Source organism: Myiozetetes cayanensis, unplaced genomic scaffold (assembly GCF_022539395.1).
Source record: "Myiozetetes cayanensis isolate MyiCay16 unplaced genomic scaffold, myiCay2020 scf28, whole genome shotgun sequence".
Lineage (NCBI taxonomy): Eukaryota > Metazoa > Chordata > Aves > Passeriformes > Tyrannidae > Myiozetetes > Myiozetetes cayanensis.
The window spans coordinates 4,721,476-4,743,515 of record NW_026087499.1 but is presented as its reverse complement, the minus strand read 5'-3'; the positions used below and the strand labels follow the sequence as shown (position 1 = coordinate 4,743,515).

Below are 22,040 nucleotides of genomic sequence, written 5' to 3'. Positions count from 1 at the left end.
CTCATGTCTAATTAGCCTGGAACAGCAATTTGCTTTAAGAGTGATCATAAGCTCTGCTTGCAGTTCTAAGAATTCTGACCAAAACATTTTAAAGGAACCAAAGGTTTCGTGGGGTTTTTTAACCCTGCTTTTTAACCTCTCCTGATAAGGTGATACTGTGCAGTGGATAGTAAAAACATGAAGGGAGAACTGAAAAGGTAAGACTCAGATTTACATTCCTCAGAGAGATCAGCAACATTCACAGAGAACATACACAAAGTTGGCACAAGAACTAACTGATTTTACATCTTGCTGCCAGAGGCAAGACCAGGAACTCAGCCTGACAGTAACCTGAGAGGGATGAAAGTAGTATGGCAGTTTTTCCAAGAAAAGAACCAGGATGAAGAGATGATGGTGATGAATTCTACAGAAGTAGCCAGTTAATTAATTCTACAGGAACTATGGGGAAAAGAAAAAAAGATAACAGTTCTCACGATTTCCTTCCAATAAAACTGGACAAGGATCTAGAAATTGTCTCTCTCCTTCGGGACAGTTTGGAAATGTCAGCTGATGATTATTGCTTTTGCGAGTTTGCTTTAAAATCCATTAGCAAATGTTAGTTAGTGTTTAATGTTCATTTTTGACTTTGATTCCTGGCCCAAACTGAGACACACATCTAACATGATTGCTGCAGGAAAACTCCTCAAGACAGAGAACAGCAGGCTCAGAGCTGACCACCGAGAGAGAGAGAACCAGCTCTGGCATTTTTAAACCTGTGCTTATCAGGAATATAGAGCAGAAATTATTAGAGAGATCTTTTCAGCTGGGCCCAGACTCTGTTCTTCAAAGCATCTTGTCAACATGCTGAGGAGTGGAACGAGTCAGACCCAGGCACTGCCAGATCCGTGGGCTGATAACGCTGACGCCAGGACAGAAGGGTCAAATACATGTTGTTTGACCTTTGTCCCACTGGGGATTAAATTGATTCTAATTAATAGACTTGGGAATAGACGGGTACCTTGGCAGAGTTTGTAATTAATTGAAATTGTTCATCCTATTAGCTTAGCCATAAACGATGCGTAATTACCACGAGATTGTGTGGACAGCCACCCTTATGTTGCCACCTTCTTAATTACAATTTATTGAAAGCAGTGCTGCAGAGCTTATTTGTTTTGGTTAACACAGGGATTCCTGTTGTCTTGCATTGCCTGAGCAAATGTGGCAGTGCTCCACTTTTGGGCAATAAAATGGTGTTTGAAAGCAGAAGAGCAGCTCTGCTCAGTCAGTTTTGCTTCAGGTATGTCCCTGTGAGGTAATCCTGGTTTTAGTGTGTAATCAGTGGCAGTTGTACCTCTAGTTCATTTAAACAACACAAAATTATACATATTGAGGGGGTATAAAAACAATACCTGCAAAGACTCTGGGCTGTGATCATCCTGCAGTCTGAAGTTTTAACCATGGGTTAGGTTAGAGAGCTGGGGTGGCACTTGATGTGGCCTGGCTAATATATTTTGTCCCTTATCTCAATGAAACAGCCACTTACAATAGGTGCAAATGGAGTTCAGGCTTGATTTCTCACTCATCCTCCCTTCTCTTGGGCAGCACAGGTATCAACATGCACCAGGTGTATCCACAGGTACTGCTTGTCTTTGAGGTAGGTCCTCTTTCCCAGTCAGCCCTGGGCTGGAACTGTTCTCAAGGTTCCTATAAGTGCTGGCCTGTGTCAGGCCTTTGGACTCTGAAGAAAATCTTATTTCAGTGTTTCTTAAAAGCTTCACAGAGCAGCAACTGTCTCCTGTATAGCCAGGTCTACCTTAAGAAATCAGGAGTCACCACTCAAACAGTCGTGATCTTTTAAGTATTTATATTTGGGTTCTTTGTTCTGTTTGCCCTTTGACACCCAAGTTACATTTTCAAGATTTTCTTCGTGTCTGAGGACCTGACAAACTTGCACCACCTTACCTGAAAGCAGAAATGGTTGGGTAATCTTTTCACTGGACCTCAAGAAAAACCTCAAATATACCAGGCTAGAATTAGTGGGAGTGAAAGGTGTCCTAAAGACACTGAGCAGTTCACCTTTCCATGCCCTTAAACAGAATGGAGCAGCAATAACAGTGGACAATCAGATATTTTCTGTGTGAAGGTCAAATTAGTGTTTGTCTTCCATCTGCCATTTCAATCTCCTTTCTGTTGACACAGACACCTTGTCTGGGATCAGCACATTCCCTGGGCGAGGCTTGGAGAGGGAAGGGGAAATCCTGACGTCCCCTTTCAGCACCTTGGTCTGATGTTGCCTACAACCTCAGATTCCCCATGCCCCAACTCCTAAAAAACCTTCCCAGTGAGGACAAACTCAGCCTCCAGGAGCCGAGGTCGTGCTTCCAAGGGGAATATTAAAGACATCCAGCTGGTACAAGTGCTTCTTTTCCAGAGTGGTAATAGAGCAGGGCTGGCTCTGGCCACAGGGAGCTGTCAGGAATGATGTCAGAACATTCCCAAGGCTGTTGGGAAACACAGGAGTCCTGCCTGCCTCACTGCACTGAGTTGTTTGAGTTTGGGATGTGCTGATGGTGCTTTCTGTGCCTCGTTATTGGACTTTAATCCAGGCCTCTTGGAGACCACTGTCCATGCTCTGTTTATATTCCATCTGCTTATGGAAGCAGGAGGTTTGCCCCTTTAAAAGCAAAGCCTTTACCCATCAGAGGAGGGTTTATTTCCCTGGATGATGATGTGCAACTGTGGCAGATCCGTTCTGTGACACCTTCCCTGCTGAAAGGAGGGGGCTGTGTGTGCACACACGTGTGTGGGTAAGTGATCTGGCACCCTGCATCTCCTTCTGAGCCCAGGGTTCAGCAGAGGGTCAGCCAGCAACTCCTCACACCCTTACACTTGTTTCCAGCTCTCCCAGAGCTTTGCTGATGGCTTTGACCGCTGTCACTGCATCATCTGAGTCCAGCATCTGTGCAAAAACCAGAAATTCAGAAAAGCATCTAACATCTAGAAAAAGGGGTTTGAGTTTCTCTTCCTGACTGACTTAAAGTGGAAAGGGGGAGATGGGAAATTCGTAACCACTGAAAATAAGCGACAAGAAGAGTATTTCACGTTGTTGTTGACGGTGCAACTGAATAATCAGAATGCTGGTTATAGACTGAAAAAAGGTCCTATCTCAGAGGGAGTCAGTATATTTGGGATGAAGTCAGAATGGCTTCTTCAGCCACTGGAACCAGTAAAAACAGTTAAACCACTCTTGGTTTGCATTTGAGTCACAGAGTTGGGCCAAGTGGGGTTATTTGTTTCAGGAGCCCAGGCTTCCCAGGGCCATTTCAACACTGCCAACCCATCCCAGCTCTCCCACTGCTGCACGGGGGGATTGCTGTCAGTCAGGCCAGTTACTCAGTTGGGTTTGTCCCTTTGTGTACTTGTATTTCAGTGGAAGCAAAGATTGTTCTACTGTGGATGTGAGTCAACCAAAAATAGGCCTGTTTTTTAGGGCTAAATTTCACACACTTCCTAGAAGTAATTTGCAGGCTGCTGGTGGGGGGGGGAACCCTTCAGGCAAAGAGCTTGTGACTGACTTTTGAACACACTGGGAATTATTGTGCCTCAATATTCTGTTTCTGCCCCTCAGCTAAACCTCAGTTACTGGCCAGGTTACTTTATATAGTTTATTTTACTCGTAAGTCAAGTTTGTCGCATGTTCTGCGATGGCTTATTTGATTTTTATGCTCATATTGAAGTGAATTAACTTCATTTTGCATTGGGATGGGCAACTTCCAGGGAACTGCAATTTAGGAACATGCTAAAGCTGCATTTGTGACTGCCAGACCAGCCCCTCTAGTTTAAATAAATACCTTTGTAGCAGAATCTGCCTAGAAAACTGCTTTGATCATTTCTGGATAAAAGCAATGAACATAACTTTTGTTTCCACATTTAGATATCGTTTTATTTAAGTAGACCTGTGCTGCTTTTCACATTTTTACAAGCAGGGCTGCTACTTCATCTTAACAATGTATTGAAAAAATTGGTATAATCAGTGAAAGACCCTTTTTAGCCTTGCAATACCCCTGGATTTGGGGGTGTGTGCTCTGGGAGTTTACAGTCCTCTGATTCCCATCCTCCTCCTTTGACTTAATAGGCTGAGAGAGTTAAATATGTCCTGAAAACTGCCATTTGTACAACAGATGAATAGATTTTAGAAATTCTGCCCTGTTGCATAGCAACAGCCACCATTAAAAAAAAAAATAACATTTTGAAAAGCACATAAAAAGATAGGCAAGCAGTTAGGCATTTCAATATTAAAGCTTTCTTCCAAGCAGCGTCCTTTATTTCTCTGAATAAAATACTTGCAAGAAAGGCACCTTTTGACAGCTTTTCTATGGTTGGAAAATGGTAGCAATCCTGGTTTTCTGGAGGCAAAGAAAGGCGTGGAGGGGAGCTCGTCTGGAGCTGTTGCTGGTGTTCAGTTTATCCACAAATTCAATGCAGGCTGTTTTAACCTCAATACTTCTCCAGTAGCCTCCCAGGAGAAATTATTTTTTTTTCAGTCAAGAGCTGCATCTTATTATGCACAGGGATGATCTGGAGAGTATTTTAGGCCTTTCTGGAGGGCACTTTATAATGACAGCATTGGGAACATTATTCACCCTTGGGTTTCCATGGCTGTTTTGTTGCAAAGCTTCTCCCAGTTTAACAAATTTAAACCCTTCCCCCTGGTCTTCCTTTTCTGGGATGTTCCTGCCAGAGCTGGGGTTTTCTGCCTGCCTGTGGCTCCCTGTGGCTTGCAAACACTCCCTGTGGCTTTTCTAATTCAGGAAGGTGCCATTTTGTCCACCTTATTTTTCTAATTTTATTTGTTTATTGTATCTACTATAATCTGTTATTTATGTATTTTATAATTCATCTAATTGTATCATTTTGTGTTTGTTATTTTTATAGAGGAATTTTATATATTCCCCCAAGTGAGTGAAGTGCTGGTGAATTACTCATCATGATTTGGCTCAGAGCAAAACTGGAGGTTTTCAGAATTAAAGCTGGCAATTCTTTAGACTGGTAATTCAGCATAATTCATGCTTTTATAAACTCTGCAGGCCTAGGGGTCCCAGTGCTGTCTCAGGGGGATGCAGTGGCCAGTTTTCTCTACTGGAAGTTAAAACTACCCAGCATTTCAAGGTTGGGCTGCTCTGCTACAGAATTCATCTCAGAAATGGAAAGGCAAACTCTAGAGAAGAATCAACTTCGATTGGCACCCAGTTTGTAGCTCCTTAATTCTCCTTTTCCATGCATTTACACTAAGTCTGGGTTTTCCATTTTGTTAGTTAAGAAGTAGCAGACTTTTCAGTTAATTGTTGGTCGAAGAGGCAATTTTAGGAGTTGCTTCCACCCAGTCAGGTGATGGAAATAATGCTGTGTTGGAGCCACTTTTTAATTCCACGTGTCCCTTGCTCCTAAAATTACCCTGTAATCTAAAGTTGTGAATTTTATTTTAGCTTTCCAGAAACAAACACTTGTTAACCATTCAGTGTGAACATAACTTTATATATCATGTAAATGTTTGTTACACAAACATTTAACCTGCCACGTGTTCAGAACTCTTTACCTGGAGAGTGACATAGAGTAAATAAAAACAATAATGCGGCATTTTGAAAGGAAAACACGCACACAGCCAACCTTCAGCAAGGTTGCAAATGTCCTGTCAGACCAGGGCAGGAATTTCTTTTATATATAATAACTGGAAATGTTATTTACCGACTTTCTATCCCTTCATCCCGCCTGCTGCGCTTGCAGCACAAAAGGCCTTTCTACACCTGCATATTTACCCTCCCCACAATTTCCTGAGGTCTCTGTGGACGTTTTTCCAGGGGCGTGGATTACAGGGATGCCACGCCAGGGGAACGGAGGCGGCAGCACGCCGGTTATTTTTACAGGGTGGAGTATTATTACGTTTCCATTGGTGGAGATCTCCAAAGCCTTACCTCAAATACAGAACTTTTCTACCATCACCCCTCTCCCCACCCCCAGATAGCGCCACTTCTTCCTGCTCTGCAGCCAGAGGATTTTACTGCTGGCTCTTTCCTTTGTGTGCTCTGGATCCCTGGAGCAGGGCCGGTTCTCACACATGGTGCGGGCAGACATTCACCATTAAAAAAAAAAAAAAAAGGCAAAAAAAAAAAAAAAAAGCCTGTCGTTTCTCCCCCCACAAATGCTTCCAGGAACCTTCGCAGGGTGACAGCTTGTGGCCACTTGGTGCTTTTGTTGGAGCGTGCACTCGGTTTGACCCTGTCCCAGCGTTAATAGGATTGTAAAGGCTGACTCCTGCGTGACCCCTCCTTGCAAACAACCCTCACCCTTCCCCTTCCTCAACTGAGCTGAGCTGGGAAGTGTTGCTCCCAAGGCAGTCTGGAGTCGCAGTTCAGCGCTGCAGACGAAAGCAATTGGAAAAACCACTGGAAAAAAAGTCAGCATGGGGCCACCTGTCCTTAAATAGTCCTGGCTGTGAGAACAGTGGGCATTTGTTCGCTTCTTTAGGGGGAGCTGGTCTTAAATGCCTGTTTGCAGACACGAAGTCACACGTTTTCTTTCCAGGGAAGGCCTCTGGTGAGGTGTTGACGTACTTCTCTGTGATTTCTGTAGGTGCTGTTTTGTTTCCTTCAGAGTCAAAAAGGGGTGACTGGGGTAAACTGGAACTGAGTGTTGTTTAGGTGAATAATGTTAATCCCATTGAGTGCTAAGTCAACATATAAAGTACTAAAAGTTCTGACTCTAGATTGAAAGGCTTGGAATTCGCTCTTTTAGTCTCCTCCTGAAGCCTCTTCAGCCCTAACTTTTAGTGTCATTACTCTATGCTACTCAAAATAAAACCAGTAGTTTGTGTTTACCATGGTGACAGGATTAAATTTAAATTCAGTTCTTAGAGTCTTTACAAGTTCTAAATAGCAATCTAGACAAACAAACAAACAGATAAATAGGCTTACTCTCTTGACTCTCGATGTTTACCTGTAACTTTCTCATACCCGTCCCTTGCTACTTTGATATTCACTGTGGGAACTGCGAAAAATTCCCCACTGGCCTGCTTTGTTTGCTCACCTTTAAGAGAAGTGTCACCAAGGGCCTGGGTTAAGTATTTTGACCTACTTCAGGCACCGCAAAGTTCTTTTTCTCCTTTCTAAAGCAAAGATTGGCTTTTCACACTGCAGGGCCACACCTTCCCCTCTCCCATTAATCTGCCTTGAGATGCCTCTCCCATGGAGAGCTCCTGAAAGAACTTGCCTGCCTTCGCCTGGGGGCAAGAGAGGGGAAGGGGTGGGGGAGAAAACCCTCCTGCCATTGACAGGCTAAAGACACGGAGCTTTAGAGGCTGATGGATTTAGCCTCCCGTTCTCACGATATGCAAAAACTCTGCCAGGATTATGGGATGCACTGGAATGCGTTTCTTCGGAGGGCCCGACTGTGCGTTAGCACTACCAGGCTTTGTAAATATAGGGGATAAGGCCGGCATACTTCAGTGGATTATCTACACTTTGTACTTCCTAAAAGTATGCAGAACTCCGAGTGTTGGGCGCAGAAAGGCTTTCTGTGTTTGAACAAAGGTCTGTGCAATTACAGATACCAAGCTCAGACAGAGCAACTTTTGTTCCACCGGACTAGGAAGGAGGTTGAAAGGGGGAATGAAATGTGTTGACCTACCAACTACTTCCTATCTCTGCTGATCTGGGGCTGGGAGCTGTGGTTGATTTGTGGAGGCAGCAATAATGAGATCAGGCAGGAAGGGCATTCGTGTCTCTCTGCAACACTTTAATCTTTCAGTGTCTTCAGACTGAATCAGAGAATTGCTTCATGAATCGTAAAATGGAGAAACTATTGGAGTGGAAGTTATATCTGCTAATCACAGCACACCCTGTGTTGGAAAAGCCTAAGAGTGAACAGTTCTGTACTCAAACACAACCCAGACAACCCAAGGGGAGTGTTAAGGAATGGAACATGTTCGGTCTCAGAAATGCTTTTGTGGTGGGACACCTTTCCAGCACTGGTCCAGCTCACTGGAGGGATGAATTCTAGCACAGAAGGTTTGCTGAAGATACAGTGCCAAAATAATTGACACTATAAAAGGGCAGCATTCCTTTGCTGCTGTCCTTGAATTGTGCTAGCAATAAAATCAGGCCAAACAAGTTAACTGGCCTTGTAAATAATGTAAAACTAGCTCTGACCTCGTGTCCTGCACAATAATGCGCTTCAGCCTCTGGAAGCAGTGATGGCTTGTGTACATTGTGGTTGACAGCAGCTTCAATGTGGACCAGTTTATATAAATTAGCGGCTTTATCTGATTTTGCGGTGGTCAGAAGCATAACTCTTACTCACTGGTGTTGTGGTGAAAGTCGGGATTTGGCCCTGCAGTCGGGATTGGGGCTTTTGGAACGCAGGTCTCTGTTAGAAAGCCTTGCCTTAGCCCATCAGCAGCAAAACCCTTCCCCGGGACTCCCCTCCGACCTCGGGGCACGTCTCATTAGCAGATTAAGCCCGGAGTTAAACGAGTCCTCTGGGAGCCGAGGATGCCGCGCCTGCCCCTCCAGCTGAAATGATTTTCCCAAGGTCAGATAAGGAGCTCTGTGACTCAGATCTGGAGATAAGGTTTGTTTTGCAAAAACCCGCTCATGAATAAATCCTGGGAAAATCTGCACCGCGTGTGATGTCACGGCCCTTGCCTACTTTAAAGTTCATTAAGAGGAGGGCGTGTTGAGTTCCTCTGTCATCATAAATCTCTCCTTGCCTGTGTTGTCCAGTGGCAGGAATCCTGCCCTGCTGCCTCCGGCAGCCTGGGGCGGCAGGGATTGCTTTCCCATTCCACCTGCCTCCCTGCCCGTGCCAGCCCGGGGTCAGCCGGAGGTAAGCGCGGGCTGGAAGCCTCGCAGCAGGATTCTCCACCTCCCCGGGCTGCTGCCCTCGCCAATTTTCTGGTCAGTAACTCTCTGAAAGGAGAGCGTGGCTCTGCGGCCGGGAGGGGCAGCCAGGGGAGGATGACGAGAGATGAAGGGGAGAAGAAATAAGGGCTGGATTCTTTCCAGGACGGAAAAGTGTCCGTCCAAGAGTTTATCCCAAACGCAAATTAAATATTCCGCTCTCCACCGTTAAGTTCCCGTGAATGGGTGGCTGTGCAGCATCCTGACACGCTGGGGAGCCAGGAAAGCCATGTCTCTCTTCTCCTTTATTCCTCTGAGTTTTCCTCTGTCCAGACAGGAACTTCTGCTGGAGTCATTCTGTCCAGGACTCAGCCTCCAGTTGGGACACGCTTATTGCCAATTTAGAATTAAACTTAAAAAGGGAAGGGGGGACAGAGCAGACTCGGAGGCCCACGTCTCATTTTGAAAATTGTGCTTCCTAGTAAAATGGGCCATTTCCCAAACTGCAGGCCTGGACTCCTCGTGAATGCAGAGCCCTTGAACCCCAGCTAGGGCAGGGTGAAGGTAAATGGTGCCTTTCTTGATGCTGCCTGAGCAAAGAATAAAATTCCTGCTTGCATCCAAAGGGAAGTGAAGAGCCAGGAGCTCACAGGGCAGCAGCAGAACACAGGCCTGGGCCCACAGTCACTCCTCAAGTCCACAGGGAACAGAAGGGTTTGTTCAGCAGCATTAATGGATAATTATCCCTGATTGCACATATTGCAGGAGAGCAGAGGACTAATGGGTTTGTAGAAAATCAGGAGGGAATAGGAGAGTAAGGACCTAGAAAACCTCAGTGAAACTGCTGCAAACAAGAGAACACGGAAAGACTAAGCCAAAGCCCTCTGCAAAGACGTTCAGGAGCAACAGAAGCCTCAACTGTGAGGCAAATGCAGCAACTGCAGTCTTGCCTCATTGTAAGATGTGGTGTCCTGGGAGGCCGCAGGGAAGGCTGTGCCAATTCCATCTGGCCAGATGTAAGAGAGAAATTGAAAGTCTCACACGATCTCGTAGGAGCAGTCAAGCTTGAATTTGGACCAAAAGCACGTTGTGTTGAGTTCTGGGTTTTATCCATCTGCAAAAAGTAGCCGAAATGACGGCAGGAGCCCTCACTTCCCACTGGCTCGTCGGGGGAACTTTCACCTCTCACGGAAGAATGGTCTTTTATTTACTGCTTCTCTCTTGTGCAGGCTGGAGCCTTCACCTGAGTGTGAACAGTATCAGGGCCACGAAAACTTCCCATGGAAAACAATCAGTGCTGAAATTAATGTTGTCAGCAGGATAACCAGCAAATTCTGCCTTCCCCAGACGGCCCAGATTTTAACGGGGTCGCCTTGCTAGACTTGCCTGTAGGATATTAAAGGTCCCAAAGAAACTGTTGGGGCATAAAAAAAAATATTATATCCAAGAGTTGCATCACAGACAGATGTTTTTTGACAGGTCATCCTTTGCTTAACTGTTCTTCCATGTACATTTCCTGACATCCAGTGCATCAGTGGCAGCTCTTGGGAGTAGGAGGCTGTGAGGATGTTTCAAACAGATTAAAGAGAAGAGTGAGGGATCTACTTTTTATTTTGCAATAGCAGTGTGAAGCCCTGGAGTGCTGGGGGTGTGAGGGCAGTTCCTTGCCTTACTCCCCTCATCTGACACCTTATTTCTCTTTCCCTTTTCCTTTTCCCTTCCATCACTCTTCACTGAATCACTTAATTTTTTTAGTGTCTGCATTGACTGATCCAACCCTGCAAAGAGGCTGAAGTTCACCCTGCTACAAACCCCGTGGGCATCAAACTCGATGTTTTCAGTTGACTCCTGTAGTGGTTTTTCCTCCCCTTTCCACAGAGCTGTAGATTGTGAAAGAGGCAGCAAGTGCCCCTGTGCTTGTAGTTGAACAGCACTTTGTGAGGATTTCCTGAAAGCTTGTGAAATTTCTCACATGTTCTTGATTTCCCTTCTCCAAGTCTGCAGAGTGTGCATAAAAAACACCCCTCAGTCTAGCCCTGAGTTCAGAAGTGAGTGAATAGCCCTGAGTTTTACAAGCTTTGTGTAGATGCCAAGCCCTGATGGCCACGGGTGATACTCTGAGGCTTCCGAGGCCAGGCCAAGGCACAAGCTGCAGTTTCAGCCATGTGCTTTCCTCCAGCCTGGGAGTCTGATCACAGCTTTTTTTGCCTTGAAAATTACTCCCCCTGAGATAAGATTTCCCACGAAATGGCTCTGGCATATTTGTACACGCTCTGAAGTTGCTGGTGAACCAGCCAGTTGGAGAGTTTGGGGATATAAATCCCTCACTCCGGGTGTGTTTGTGTTCACAGATGTGCCAATGACTTAGAAATGGGATTAATTGTAAGTGTAACTCGTTTAGGAAATGGCTGAGGACTTGGGTACCTCTGCATTTTAGCCTTGCTTAGGCACAGGAAGAGCTCTTTGACCCTGCCAGAGATTAGTTTTAGTACCAGTTATGAGATAAGCTTAACTAGTCCTTAAAAATAAGCACATTAAGCTTTGCAAGAGGGTTGTTGTGGGGAAGGAATACTGTATACATAATACTTCATTTTTTTCTGTTTATCTTGCTGTTATTAAGTTAATTGCAGGGGTTGAGTTATGAGCAGTGATGTAGTTTAGACTTTTGGCTTCCTGTTCTTTCAACTTTTGGAAACCCAAAGATTATTTAATCTTTAAAGTTAAAGTGGGCTTATTTTTAAGCATTAAAAATCAATATATCAGGTTCATATTCAGTACACAGCAACTGGATTACATATGCTTGGAAATAGCAATAACTCTACATTTTCAATGTAACAACCTTTTCTTTTTTCTCTTTTGGATCAGCACTGCAAATTATTACATATAATAGGCTGAAAAAAATATGTTTTACTGCACCAAACGTAGAACAAATAGAGAACACAGCAGATATGCAGGAAGGTCTGTGATTTTGGACTAAATTTATCTTTCTGTACTCTAACAATAAACGTTTCTGGCTGCAGATCATCCTGTGGGGTCGGACTGAGAAGTGCCTGAAGGAGACCACGGAGGAGATCAGGATGATGGGCACAGAGTGCCACTATTTCATCTGTGACGTGGGCAATCGAGAGGAGGTCTATCGGCAGGCCAAGGCCGTGAGGGAGAAGGTCAGTGGGGAGACCCTGTGGGCAGGATGGGAAAGGAGGCACCATCCCTGGGAATGTCCAAAAACACGTGGATGTGGCATTGAGGACGTGGTTTAATGGGGAACAGAGTGCTGGGTTGATTGTTGGACTTGATGATCCTAAAAATCTTTTCCAACCTTAATGATTCTGCGAATCTATTGGGAAAAAAGAAGGGTGACCATCCAGATTGTGGTGTGTTTGAAGTGATCCAAAGTCCTGCAAGGCAAGAATGTCAAAAGCTATGAAAACAACGGTGCATTCAGGCCATAATGGCTCTTCAGCTCTAATGGTCACTCCAGTGGCTGATTTGTGAGGAGAGATGTTCCTTGTCACAAGTAATTTGCTGTCCTTGCAGGTGGGTGACATCACCATCCTGGTGAACAATGCTGCCGTGGTCCACGGCAAGAGCCTGATGGACAGCGATGATGATGCACTGCTCAAATCCCAGCACATCAACACCCTGGGGCAGTTCTGGGTAAGATCAGCTCTTGTATCCCCTGTACTCACAGCTGGGAAGGAGAGTGACGGATTACAACCAGAAATGGCTGCTCTTAGGTCTTCCTAAAATCAGCCTGTCGTGAAAACAAGAGGGAAAAAACAGTGTGAGGGGCAAAGGCCAGAGGAATGAGGTCTAAAATAAATATGATTTTTCCAGTAGTAACTCAGCATTTGATGCTCTTTATTCCCAATCTGTGATTTCCAGTGAAACATTTGATGTCTTCTGAGAAAGCCTGAGCCCACAGGATGGTTTTCTGCATGGTGCTGTGCAGGGAACATCAGAGGAGCATGGGACTGCATTGCTCAGAGAGCTCATTCCATTTTGAATTGGGCATTAGTAACCAAAAAAAAAGAGCTTCTTGTGCTTTCATCACGTTGCTGAAGACTTCATCCTGTACAAGTTCTTAAACACTTGTTCCTGGCCCTTATCTGGGGGTGCTGCTTACTTAGTGTGGATGCTGCTTATTTACATGCTAGAAAATATTTTCTTGTGTTTCCTCACAAACTTTGCCTCCTTAGAATCTCTCAGAAAATGACAAAGCAAGTCCTGTCCCGCTCCTTTCCCAGCATAATGAACAGAACACTTTGTCTCCGTGTCATCTTATCTCTCTCAGTAACTATTGTTTTGTTGTATCTCTGCTGAACAGACCTTTCTTTTTTTTTTTTTTTTTGTTTCTTTTTTTAACTCTGTTGTTCTCCAGACCACCAAGGCATTCCTGCCAAGGATGCTGGAGCTGCAGAATGGACACATTGTCTGCCTGAACTCCGTCCTGGCCTTGTCAGCCATCCCTGGTGCCATTGACTATTGCACCTCCAAAGCCTCTTCCTTTGCCTTCATGGAGAGCCTGACCCTGGGGCTGCTGGACTGTCCTGGAGTGAATGCCACGACTGTGCTGCCCTTCCACACCAGCACAGAGATGTTCCAGGGCATGAGAATCAGGTCAGTCCAGGGGAACTACAATAAAGCATCTCATTTTAAATGAATCATCAGAATACACTCCTAATTAATGCTTCATTTAGTGAAGAGAATTCGATGTCTCATTTGGCTGCCTGGGAACAGAGGGTCACTCTAGGCCACCTGGGACTCATCAGACTGGTTCCCTCAGCGTGCTGGAATAATCCTCCAGCCTGTTCTGAGGGAGGCATTGGGTTCTGCAGGGAGAAATAAAGCTGTTTTTCCCTGTGCAGCCCCCAGAGAGGGAGGGGAGGGAATCTGCAATTGAGGTCATGCAAGAGGAGCAGTCTACAAATTACTTGAGAATTAACAGTACAAGTTCCTTCTTTATTCACTGAAATAATTCTTCCCCACTGAAAGGAATGACAGCCACTTACTGAAGTGAGGCCATCAGTGCCTCCTTTTTAGTCCTCTGTGCAAGAGAACAACTAATGGCTGACCAAATCAATCTTTTAGAATGGACAAAATAACCTATTAATACAGTTTGTGCTCTCTTAGTCAAGAAAATATGCAGTGTCAAGCTATTGCTGGAGCTGGGAAAAGCCTTGTGTTTGGTATTAAAAGCTAATGGAGGAAAATAGTTGTCTTTCACCTGTCAAGAATTTGAATTAAGCAAAGAGCAGCAGAGAATAAAAGGAAAAACACCAGCACTGAAAAGGCAGCATTTGGTACTGGTTTGCATTCAAATTAAGAAAAGCCCTGAATCAAGGCTCTGAATACATTCTGCCACTCTCCCTGAAGGCACCAACATGTACATTCTTAACTGTTTAGGTAACCCAGTAGTACTGGTTGGAACTGGGCTTTCTGCTTTCAGGCTTTTTGGCTGGAACTGGAACTTTCTGCCTCTTCCAGCCTGCTTGGGGCATGTTTGAAGGCCAAATAACAAGAGATAGTTTGGAGTAACAGGACTTGGACAGTGATATTCTTAAAGGAGGAGTTCGATTAACGAGTAATTATTTTAATTTTTACTTTCTTTATTCAGGTTCCCCAGTCTTTTTCCTCCCCTCAAGCCAGAGACAGTGGCGAGGAGGACGGTAGAGGCTGTTCAGACAAATCAAGCCTTCCTGCTCCTTCCATGGACAATGCATGTTCTTGTCATCCTAAAAAGGTGAGTGTTTCCTTTGCCCAGCAACAGCCTGGCCAGGCAGGGAAGGTTTTCCCTGTGTGTGTCCACCAAGGCAAACCTCAGGCTGACTGGAACTGCCATCCCAGATGGGATGGATCATCCCTTGCCTTGAGAGAGCAACAGAAGCAAAAGGGAGACACTTTGAGACTGCCCTTGGAGATGTTTTCCCTGGGCATAACCCCCTTATGAAACAAGTTTCACTCCCAAAATGTGGGTTTCTGAGGTCTGAGCTGGATTTGTGTCTAGGAAATCTCTTAACATACACATGTGGTTAGTTTTGATTTAGTGAGTGAGTCCTTGGACTCTGGGCTTCACATTGTCCAGGATTTCTGTGCCATAAGGGCTGTACATCCCAGCTGTATTTAGAGAGCATTGCTTGTGTTACAGCAGTGAAACCATTAAACCAATATTTCTGTGTATGGTTAGGACGGGAATTTTAAGATCCCCGAGGAAAAAAAAGTCATAACTTCATATCCTGAAACAACCAAAGAGAAGGGACATTTAGCATTGTGTTTCCATGACAGTTTGTACTAAAGCCTTTGGAAAAGCTGCTTCAGTCAGGAACTGAAGCAAGGCCATGAGATTTCTGGGGAAAATAATTCCAGTCTTGCATTTCAAACAAGAAAAAAATAATTCACAATAAATGCTTTGCTCTGAATGTAAAACTTGGGATGAAAGTTCCCAGGAAGCCTACAAACAAGAAAAAGGGCTGTTCTCCTTTATTGTAAGGATTAATCATTTATTTTCCATTTCAGTAGCTGTCAGGAAATTAGATCTCTGTCCATACCTTAGGATAAGGAGGCCACATGTTCTGCACAACCAGATGGCAAGTTCAAACAGAGAACTCAGGGTAAATTTGTGTGTTTCAGAGTACAGTATTTGAGAGGAATAAAACATGAGGGTATCTTCCAACTTACAGCTTCTACAGACTTTTTTGGATAAATATTTGCACAGAGAAAGAGTAACTGGATGGAACTTTGTCTCTTTAGGCCTCCTTACAGCAGGACAGGTCTGTGTGCTCTCACCAGCTGATGTTTGAGAATTTACATATGTAAATGCATATTTACACATCTCTCATTAGGACGGACCCGAAGGGGTTTGTCTCATCTGCTCATTCTCCTCCTGCTTCTCTTCCAGCATCCTCCCTCAGGCAGCACTTGAAGAAATCCACAAGTTCTCTGGGAGCTACACCTGCATGAACACTTTCAAAGGGCGAACATAGAGCTGATGGCACGGGGGGCTGGTCCTCAGTGAGCCCGACACGAGCGTGGAACCCCTGACAGGACTGTGAATCAGCAGCCTTGGCTTTCAGCCTGTTCATGTGACTTGTGCTGCTCTGAGGCAACGCATTTCTTGCAGGTCATATCCATAGTAACGTGACCTTTGCACAGGATTGAGTGACTGGACTGTGGACCCTTTGGAAAGGAAAAAAACAAAGCGCGTGAAACGGTTCTGTGGTGTTTTAATTCTTTTAGAGTTCAGTTGTGGAATCTCCTCCTAGTTTTGAGATGTCATTTTTGTTTCTGAAGTTGTCTGTGGGCTGTCCCGGTGGAGAGGCAGCACTTCCCATGCCAAACACACTTTGTCCCCTCTCTTCCAGAGGAAGTGCCACTGGTTTCATTTCTGCTTTTGGAAAAGGGGAACCGAAAAAGTACTTTGAGGAACTAAAAGTTATGGACATTTAACGGAAGTTTCTCTCCCTTCCTTCGCTTTCCATCCCTTCCTTCACTTTCCATTCCATGGTGGAGCTGTTCCCAGCACACCCTGGGGAAGCAGCAAACCTTGGAGCAGTGTTTTCTTTGCTAAAGGCCACCCAGGACTTCTGTCTGGAAGGACTGAGCTGGGCCCAAAAAGAGTTGCTGTCCCTCACCTGTGGGGGCTGGACAGGAGGGCTCAGGCAGCAGAGCAGTTCAAACAGTGGGAGATTCTTTCTGTCACTGAACTCATATGTGAAATTTGCCATTCTGAATTTTTTTGTTCATTTATGATCAAATATAAATATGTTTTTAGCGTTAATCCCAGGTTGCCACACATGTAGGCAGCAGCATCAGCACTGGGATGAGCTAAATCTAGAACTAAAACTAGAGCCTGTTTGTACAAACACACATTCACTGACATAATCCATGCAGAGGAAAGTCCACTGTATCAGTCTGCACAGTGAGGTGGAATAATGCTCTAAAAACAGAAGAGTCTGTGCTGTAGAGCTCATGAAATGTGAAGTTTGGAAGCACAGTTAGCAAAGACCTGATTAAATGCACGTTGAATTCAACTGGGAATTCACCCATTGTGTTTTAGGGGCATTGAATCAGGCACTGATCAGCCAAAAGTGATAAATGTGCTTGGGCTGAGATGCCAGAGCAGCCAGACACTATTTATTTTTGTAATGATATATTCTCTGTGACAGCCTCGGAAGGGCAACATTCCTGTGCCAGAGGCAGCACTAAGGCATAGGAACCTGGTGAGAACGTGCTGGAACACTGCTAACAGAGGAATTCATGGAATTGCAGTGCAGGAAAGTAGCAAGCCTAACTGGAGACACCTGAATGAAGCGCCTCAAGGGAGGACATGTGATTAAAGGAGTGAATTTAGGGCTCCTGACTCGAATTTCGAGCTTTTCCATACATGTCCTGTGTGACCTGAGGCAAAATGCACCATCTGAAGGAGCACCCTGCCTGCAATGCAGATATTTCTAGTGCTTCCCTACCTCAAAAGTTGAAAGTTTGACTACCTAAATGTCTGTCAAAAGCTCAGCAAATCCAAATGCAACATGCTATAGAAAGGAAAAGCAGTATTTGTTCTAAAACTGAGAGGTTCTATACAAAAATTTAGACAAGGACAAAACCCATATGCTAAAAATTTCCTAAAAGAGATCTGAGTTACAGCAGAAAAGCTGTGAGCTTTATTTGAAATATTGCTTTGGTCCTGCCAAGTAGAATGGAGACTGACTGCTGAGATGCCAAGGTGTGTGAATGTTGAAATCAGAAGGTCTGACCTCGCTGCAGACCAGCAGATTTCTCTCTTCTGGAGCAGTTCTAGGGGAAGATGCTGCCAGAAGTGCAGGTCCCTCTGCCTGGGTCAGTGCAGAGCTGCAGCTCTGTGCCAGCTCTGAACAGGTTTCTTACAATGCAGTTTTCTTTGTAATTCCTGGATGTCTGGGGCACTCTGGAGAAGGTGAAAAAGAAACTCTGTGATTTTGAGGCCCACCTCAGTAGATGCTTTCAGCTTCATTTTTTGTCAGTTTTTTGAGAAGGAACTCAGTTCATTGAAAGCACAAGTGTCATGAGGGGAGAACCCTTCCAGGATCTGAAGGTACCAGATTTATCCAGAGAGGCTTGGGAGGGGAAGGGATGATGATTCCAACATCTCCTGGTGTCTTCTGATCCTTTCCAGTTCCTCAGTAATCCTGGTCTGGCATTCCAGCCTTGTGGCTGTCAGAGCAAATAGCCCTGGTGAAAGAGCAGTGTCCCCCTGAAACGAAACCTTTCTGCTGAGTTTCTATTTCTTGGTGAATTTCTAATGCAAAAGTGAGGTAAAACCACACACTGAAATCCCCTTTCATCCCCAAATCCCATCCCTTGGATGGATCTGCTCTTTTTCCTGCACCACCCAAATGTTCCCAATCTTCGGGGGTCTGTCTTACACACCCTCAGCGCTGTTGATTTCTTTCTAATGAATATAAACAAGTCAGGATGGAGCTGAGACTCATCATCTCGCTCCTCTCATCCACACACACACACACACACAGAGACTTCCCTCTCTCTCCCCTCAGGGTCCCGGAGCGGCCAGCGGGTCAAATAGCAGTCACAGTGGGGGAGAGGTATGCAGCAAACAGGGAAAAACATCAGCTTGGCTTTTCAGATGGTCAGGAAGAGCTGGGGACACAGAGTTCCTTCCCTTGGGAATGATGCGAGGTAGGAAGCTCTCCATCCAGCGAGGGGCTGGCAGACTGGGCACGGATGAGGTGGAAGAGGGTTTTTTAATAGGCAGGCTCCTCTGGAATGCCCGCTGGGCTCTGCTGTGCCTTCCACAGAAGGTTAGTGTTGGGTAATCCTGAAGTGCTGCAAATGTGGACAAGCTTTGTTGAAGCCTAAGGCCCTCTCAAAGGAATTTCCGCCCTTTGACTTATTTTAATTTTGGTTTTCCCCTCTCCCTGCACTGCCTCCTGCCCTCCACTGCCACAGTTATTTTCTTCCCTTCTGTTTTCCTGTGTCATTGCTGCACTTTTTCCGTGCCACCATCTTGAGGCCAGATGTCATCCAAGAGTCTGGAGTAAATCGGGGTGTACGTTTATTATCCTGCTGGAGGAATCCAGGGGAAGCTGTAGGAGCAGGTCACAGCAGTTCCATAGGAAATTAGTTTGACTTGCTCCAAACTGAAAAAAATAAAAGGGTCCTTCCTATCACCTTTAATACAGCAGATTGCTGCTGGTTTAATATTTGAATGCTAGAGAAATGTGAGCTGTTTTGGGACACATTCCCCTGACATAAAAAGGCCCTATTGAAATGGGAGGATTTTTTTCAGTTCCAGGTGGTTTCAGAGGGTGGTGTTTATACAAAGTGATTTTCAGAATTAGCGAGGCAGGGCAGGGAGAGGAGGAGTCCTTTGTAAGGGAACCTGATCCCTCATGTTCAATATTTCATGTTGTGGTTTTCGATGAAAAAAAAAACGCAGCCTCATGCACCCCTCGTGAACTTTAAAAAGGTCCTTCCAGCCATATTCCTGCTGATGGCATGTTTTTAGCAGGATGATATAAAGGAGTGAGCCCTGAAAGTGGGAACTTCACCCTACCCCCTCACTCACCCATTGTTCTGTTGAGGTTAAAAAGCAACAGAGTCCATCCCTCTTAGTTCTTCTAGAACTGCACAGAAAGTGCCTGGGCAAGTGATTCTGATGTTTGCAAAGAGAAACTTGTTGTACTTTTATGTAATGTGTTAATTAGTGTGGGTGGGTATGATCAGATCTAGTCTTGCAAGCCTTTCCGACAACTCCCTGAACACTCCCACCTTCAGATATTAACAGATAGCACTGCACTTGCCAAGGCTCATAAAAACCCAGTAACAGCCTTAATGCAGGCAGAGCAGAAGTGGGTGCATTTGTTTCACAGAGAACACATGTGCCTGGAGCAGACATTACCGTGGTGCTTTCCTCGAGCTGAAATGCAACTGTTGAGGGAAGAGTGCAGGGTGACCTTGGATCGTCTCCTCGGCTTTTATTTCTTCACGTGGCTTTAATAAACTTAACCTGGGCAACAGCCACTTTTTTGACAGCAGTTGTTCCTAAGTTTGGGGTAAGGCAAGACTGTGTCAAATGCAGCCTTTTGCATTTTTCACCAACCAACCAACCAACCAGCAGCCCCTGAGGAACAGAATATTCTGCGCTGTTTGTAGCTCTCACCTCCCCGGCACTCAGATCCTCCAGCCTGCTGTGTTTGGAGACTGAGCAGACCTGTCAGTCACCAGCAGCAGTTCCACTCTCTAGGGAGCAGGATCCTCTTTGTCCAAGTGCCTTTCTGAAGGAGATGTTGTGAGTAGTGGCAGCCACATAAAGACACGAGTTAAACAGAAGTTCACCTTCTCCCTGCTGCTCATCGTGTTTCATCCAGCGTTTCCTTTGGGAAGCTGGCAGTTCAGACACTTCTTGCCCCCCCTTCCCACCCTTTCTTCTGCTAAAGTCACCTCAGCACCTTTCTTCAGTACCTTCAGGGGGCTGACAGCTTCAACACAAACAACCCTGTCTGTCTGCTCCAGGAGCCAGAGCAGCAGGGAACGCGTGAGGTGAGACCAGAGCCTGTTCTGATGGAGCTGCCCCAGCCTGCAGACCACAGGTGGGAGACACAGGACACAGCTTGAATGTCCCCTGTGCCACGGAAGGCAGCGAGTTCCCCCTGTTCCTGTCATCTTTCCTGTAAAAACATAACACCCTCTTTTGTTCCTGGAACAGATCCCTTGAGCAGAAACACACACTGACCCAGCCTGCCTGGACTGGATACAGCTAAAAATCACACACCTCTGAGGAGACAATTTACATCTTCACACCTTCCCAGAGAGTCCAAAATTACTAGTTCTTTGCTCTGGGCATTGTGACATACCAATGCAGAAAAAAAAAAAATCAAAGGCAAATATATGTGCTGATTTTTTAAGGATAAATCTAAAAAGGAACAATTCCTCCTTAAATGAGGGAAGAAAGCACTCTAACTGGAGCTGGGGAGTGATGGAGAGCAAGTATATGAGAAAACAATGCAATCTTAGGGGGAGTGTGATGGCCCTAAACAGGAGAGACCCCACCTTACATTCCTGAAGTTATATAATAATAGAGGCCTGTGATTTCCATCCAAAGGCAGAGCCTGTGAAAGAAGTGTGGTGTTACTCCTGCTCCTTCCAAGGGGTCACCACGCCCTGAAAAGCAGACCATTAACTCTGTGCCTTGCTGGCTCAGAACGCCCCGATGTGCCGGTTCCTGATGGCTGTATCTTTGTTTTTTTGAGGGAGGGAAAGCAGCACAAACATGTAAAGACAAGGAAGGGTCACTTTGACTCGCCACTCACTTTTTCCTAACCAGCTGCAAGGGCCATCCATCATGCCCTGGTTTTACAAGGACACGAGGTTCTCTGGCTTGTGCTAGCAATTGTCCTGACCTGGTGCTACTAGGTAGACGTGGTTCCACTTTCTATTTTTATTTCTTAATCAAAAGGCTTTTCAAAATTTGATTTTTTTATTTTTCTGAGCGAGCTGCCTGGGTATTTTACAGGCTTTTCACAGGCTGGCATCCTAGACATGAAGTTTCCCTGTCTGTGTTAATCAAATTACAATGAAAAGAATACTTTGGGGTGTAGCCACCAGCTGCCCTGCTGCCTTGGGGCATCACTCCTGATCTCATCAGTGTTCCCAGAAACTGGGCTGGCACATGGCAGTGTTATCAGCCGTGAGATAAGGAGGCAATTCCTTGCCATCTTTCCCAGGAAAGTCACCTATTTAGTGCCTTTATGCAGAGAGAGGACTGAAATAAGTGCAGGGTGATACAGTTGCTGGGGTATTTTGGCTATATACAAAATGCTGTCATATGGAACAAGGCTTTATAATAACAAGGGCTCATCTCAGAAGAATGTTTACTGAAGATGGAAAATGGCCCTTATGGAAAACGAGTGATATCTGAACACACAGTTCCTGTTCCCAGAGCCTGCTGGGAACGCTGATTCCCTTCAGGCAGGGCACAGGGACATCAGTCCACTCCCTGCAGCTCTGCCAGGTAGCAGCAGAGGTGACAAGCTCATTGTCTCCACTCTCTCAATTGTTAAATGTAGGAAAATAGGTGCTTTTAAAAAAAAAAACCAATAACAAACCATCCATCAGAGAACAAGGCAGCTCTTTGTGACAGTGTCAGCCTCAGAGAACAGAGGAGTCTGAGGT

The 22,040-nt window shown here is 45.3% G+C and overlaps 1 protein-coding gene across 2 annotated transcripts in view; it reads left to right on the top strand.

Annotated features, from left to right (window-relative positions):
- DHRS3 (dehydrogenase/reductase 3) overlaps positions 1–19,900 on the top strand; it is a 28,584-nt gene extending 8,684 nt beyond the window's left edge. For both annotated transcript variants that reach the window (XM_050322284.1, XM_050322285.1), the window contains 5 exons: positions 11,894–12,037; positions 12,411–12,530; positions 13,255–13,493; positions 14,491–14,616; positions 15,772–19,900. In XM_050322284.1, the coding sequence (XP_050178241.1) occupies positions 11,894–12,037; positions 12,411–12,530; positions 13,255–13,493; positions 14,491–14,616; positions 15,772–15,856 (714 nt within the window). In that variant the 3' untranslated portion in view covers positions 15,857–19,900. The remainder of the gene's footprint in view (positions 1–11,893; positions 12,038–12,410; positions 12,531–13,254; positions 13,494–14,490; positions 14,617–15,771) is intronic.
- The last annotated feature ends 2,140 nt before the right edge of the window (positions 19,901–22,040 follow it).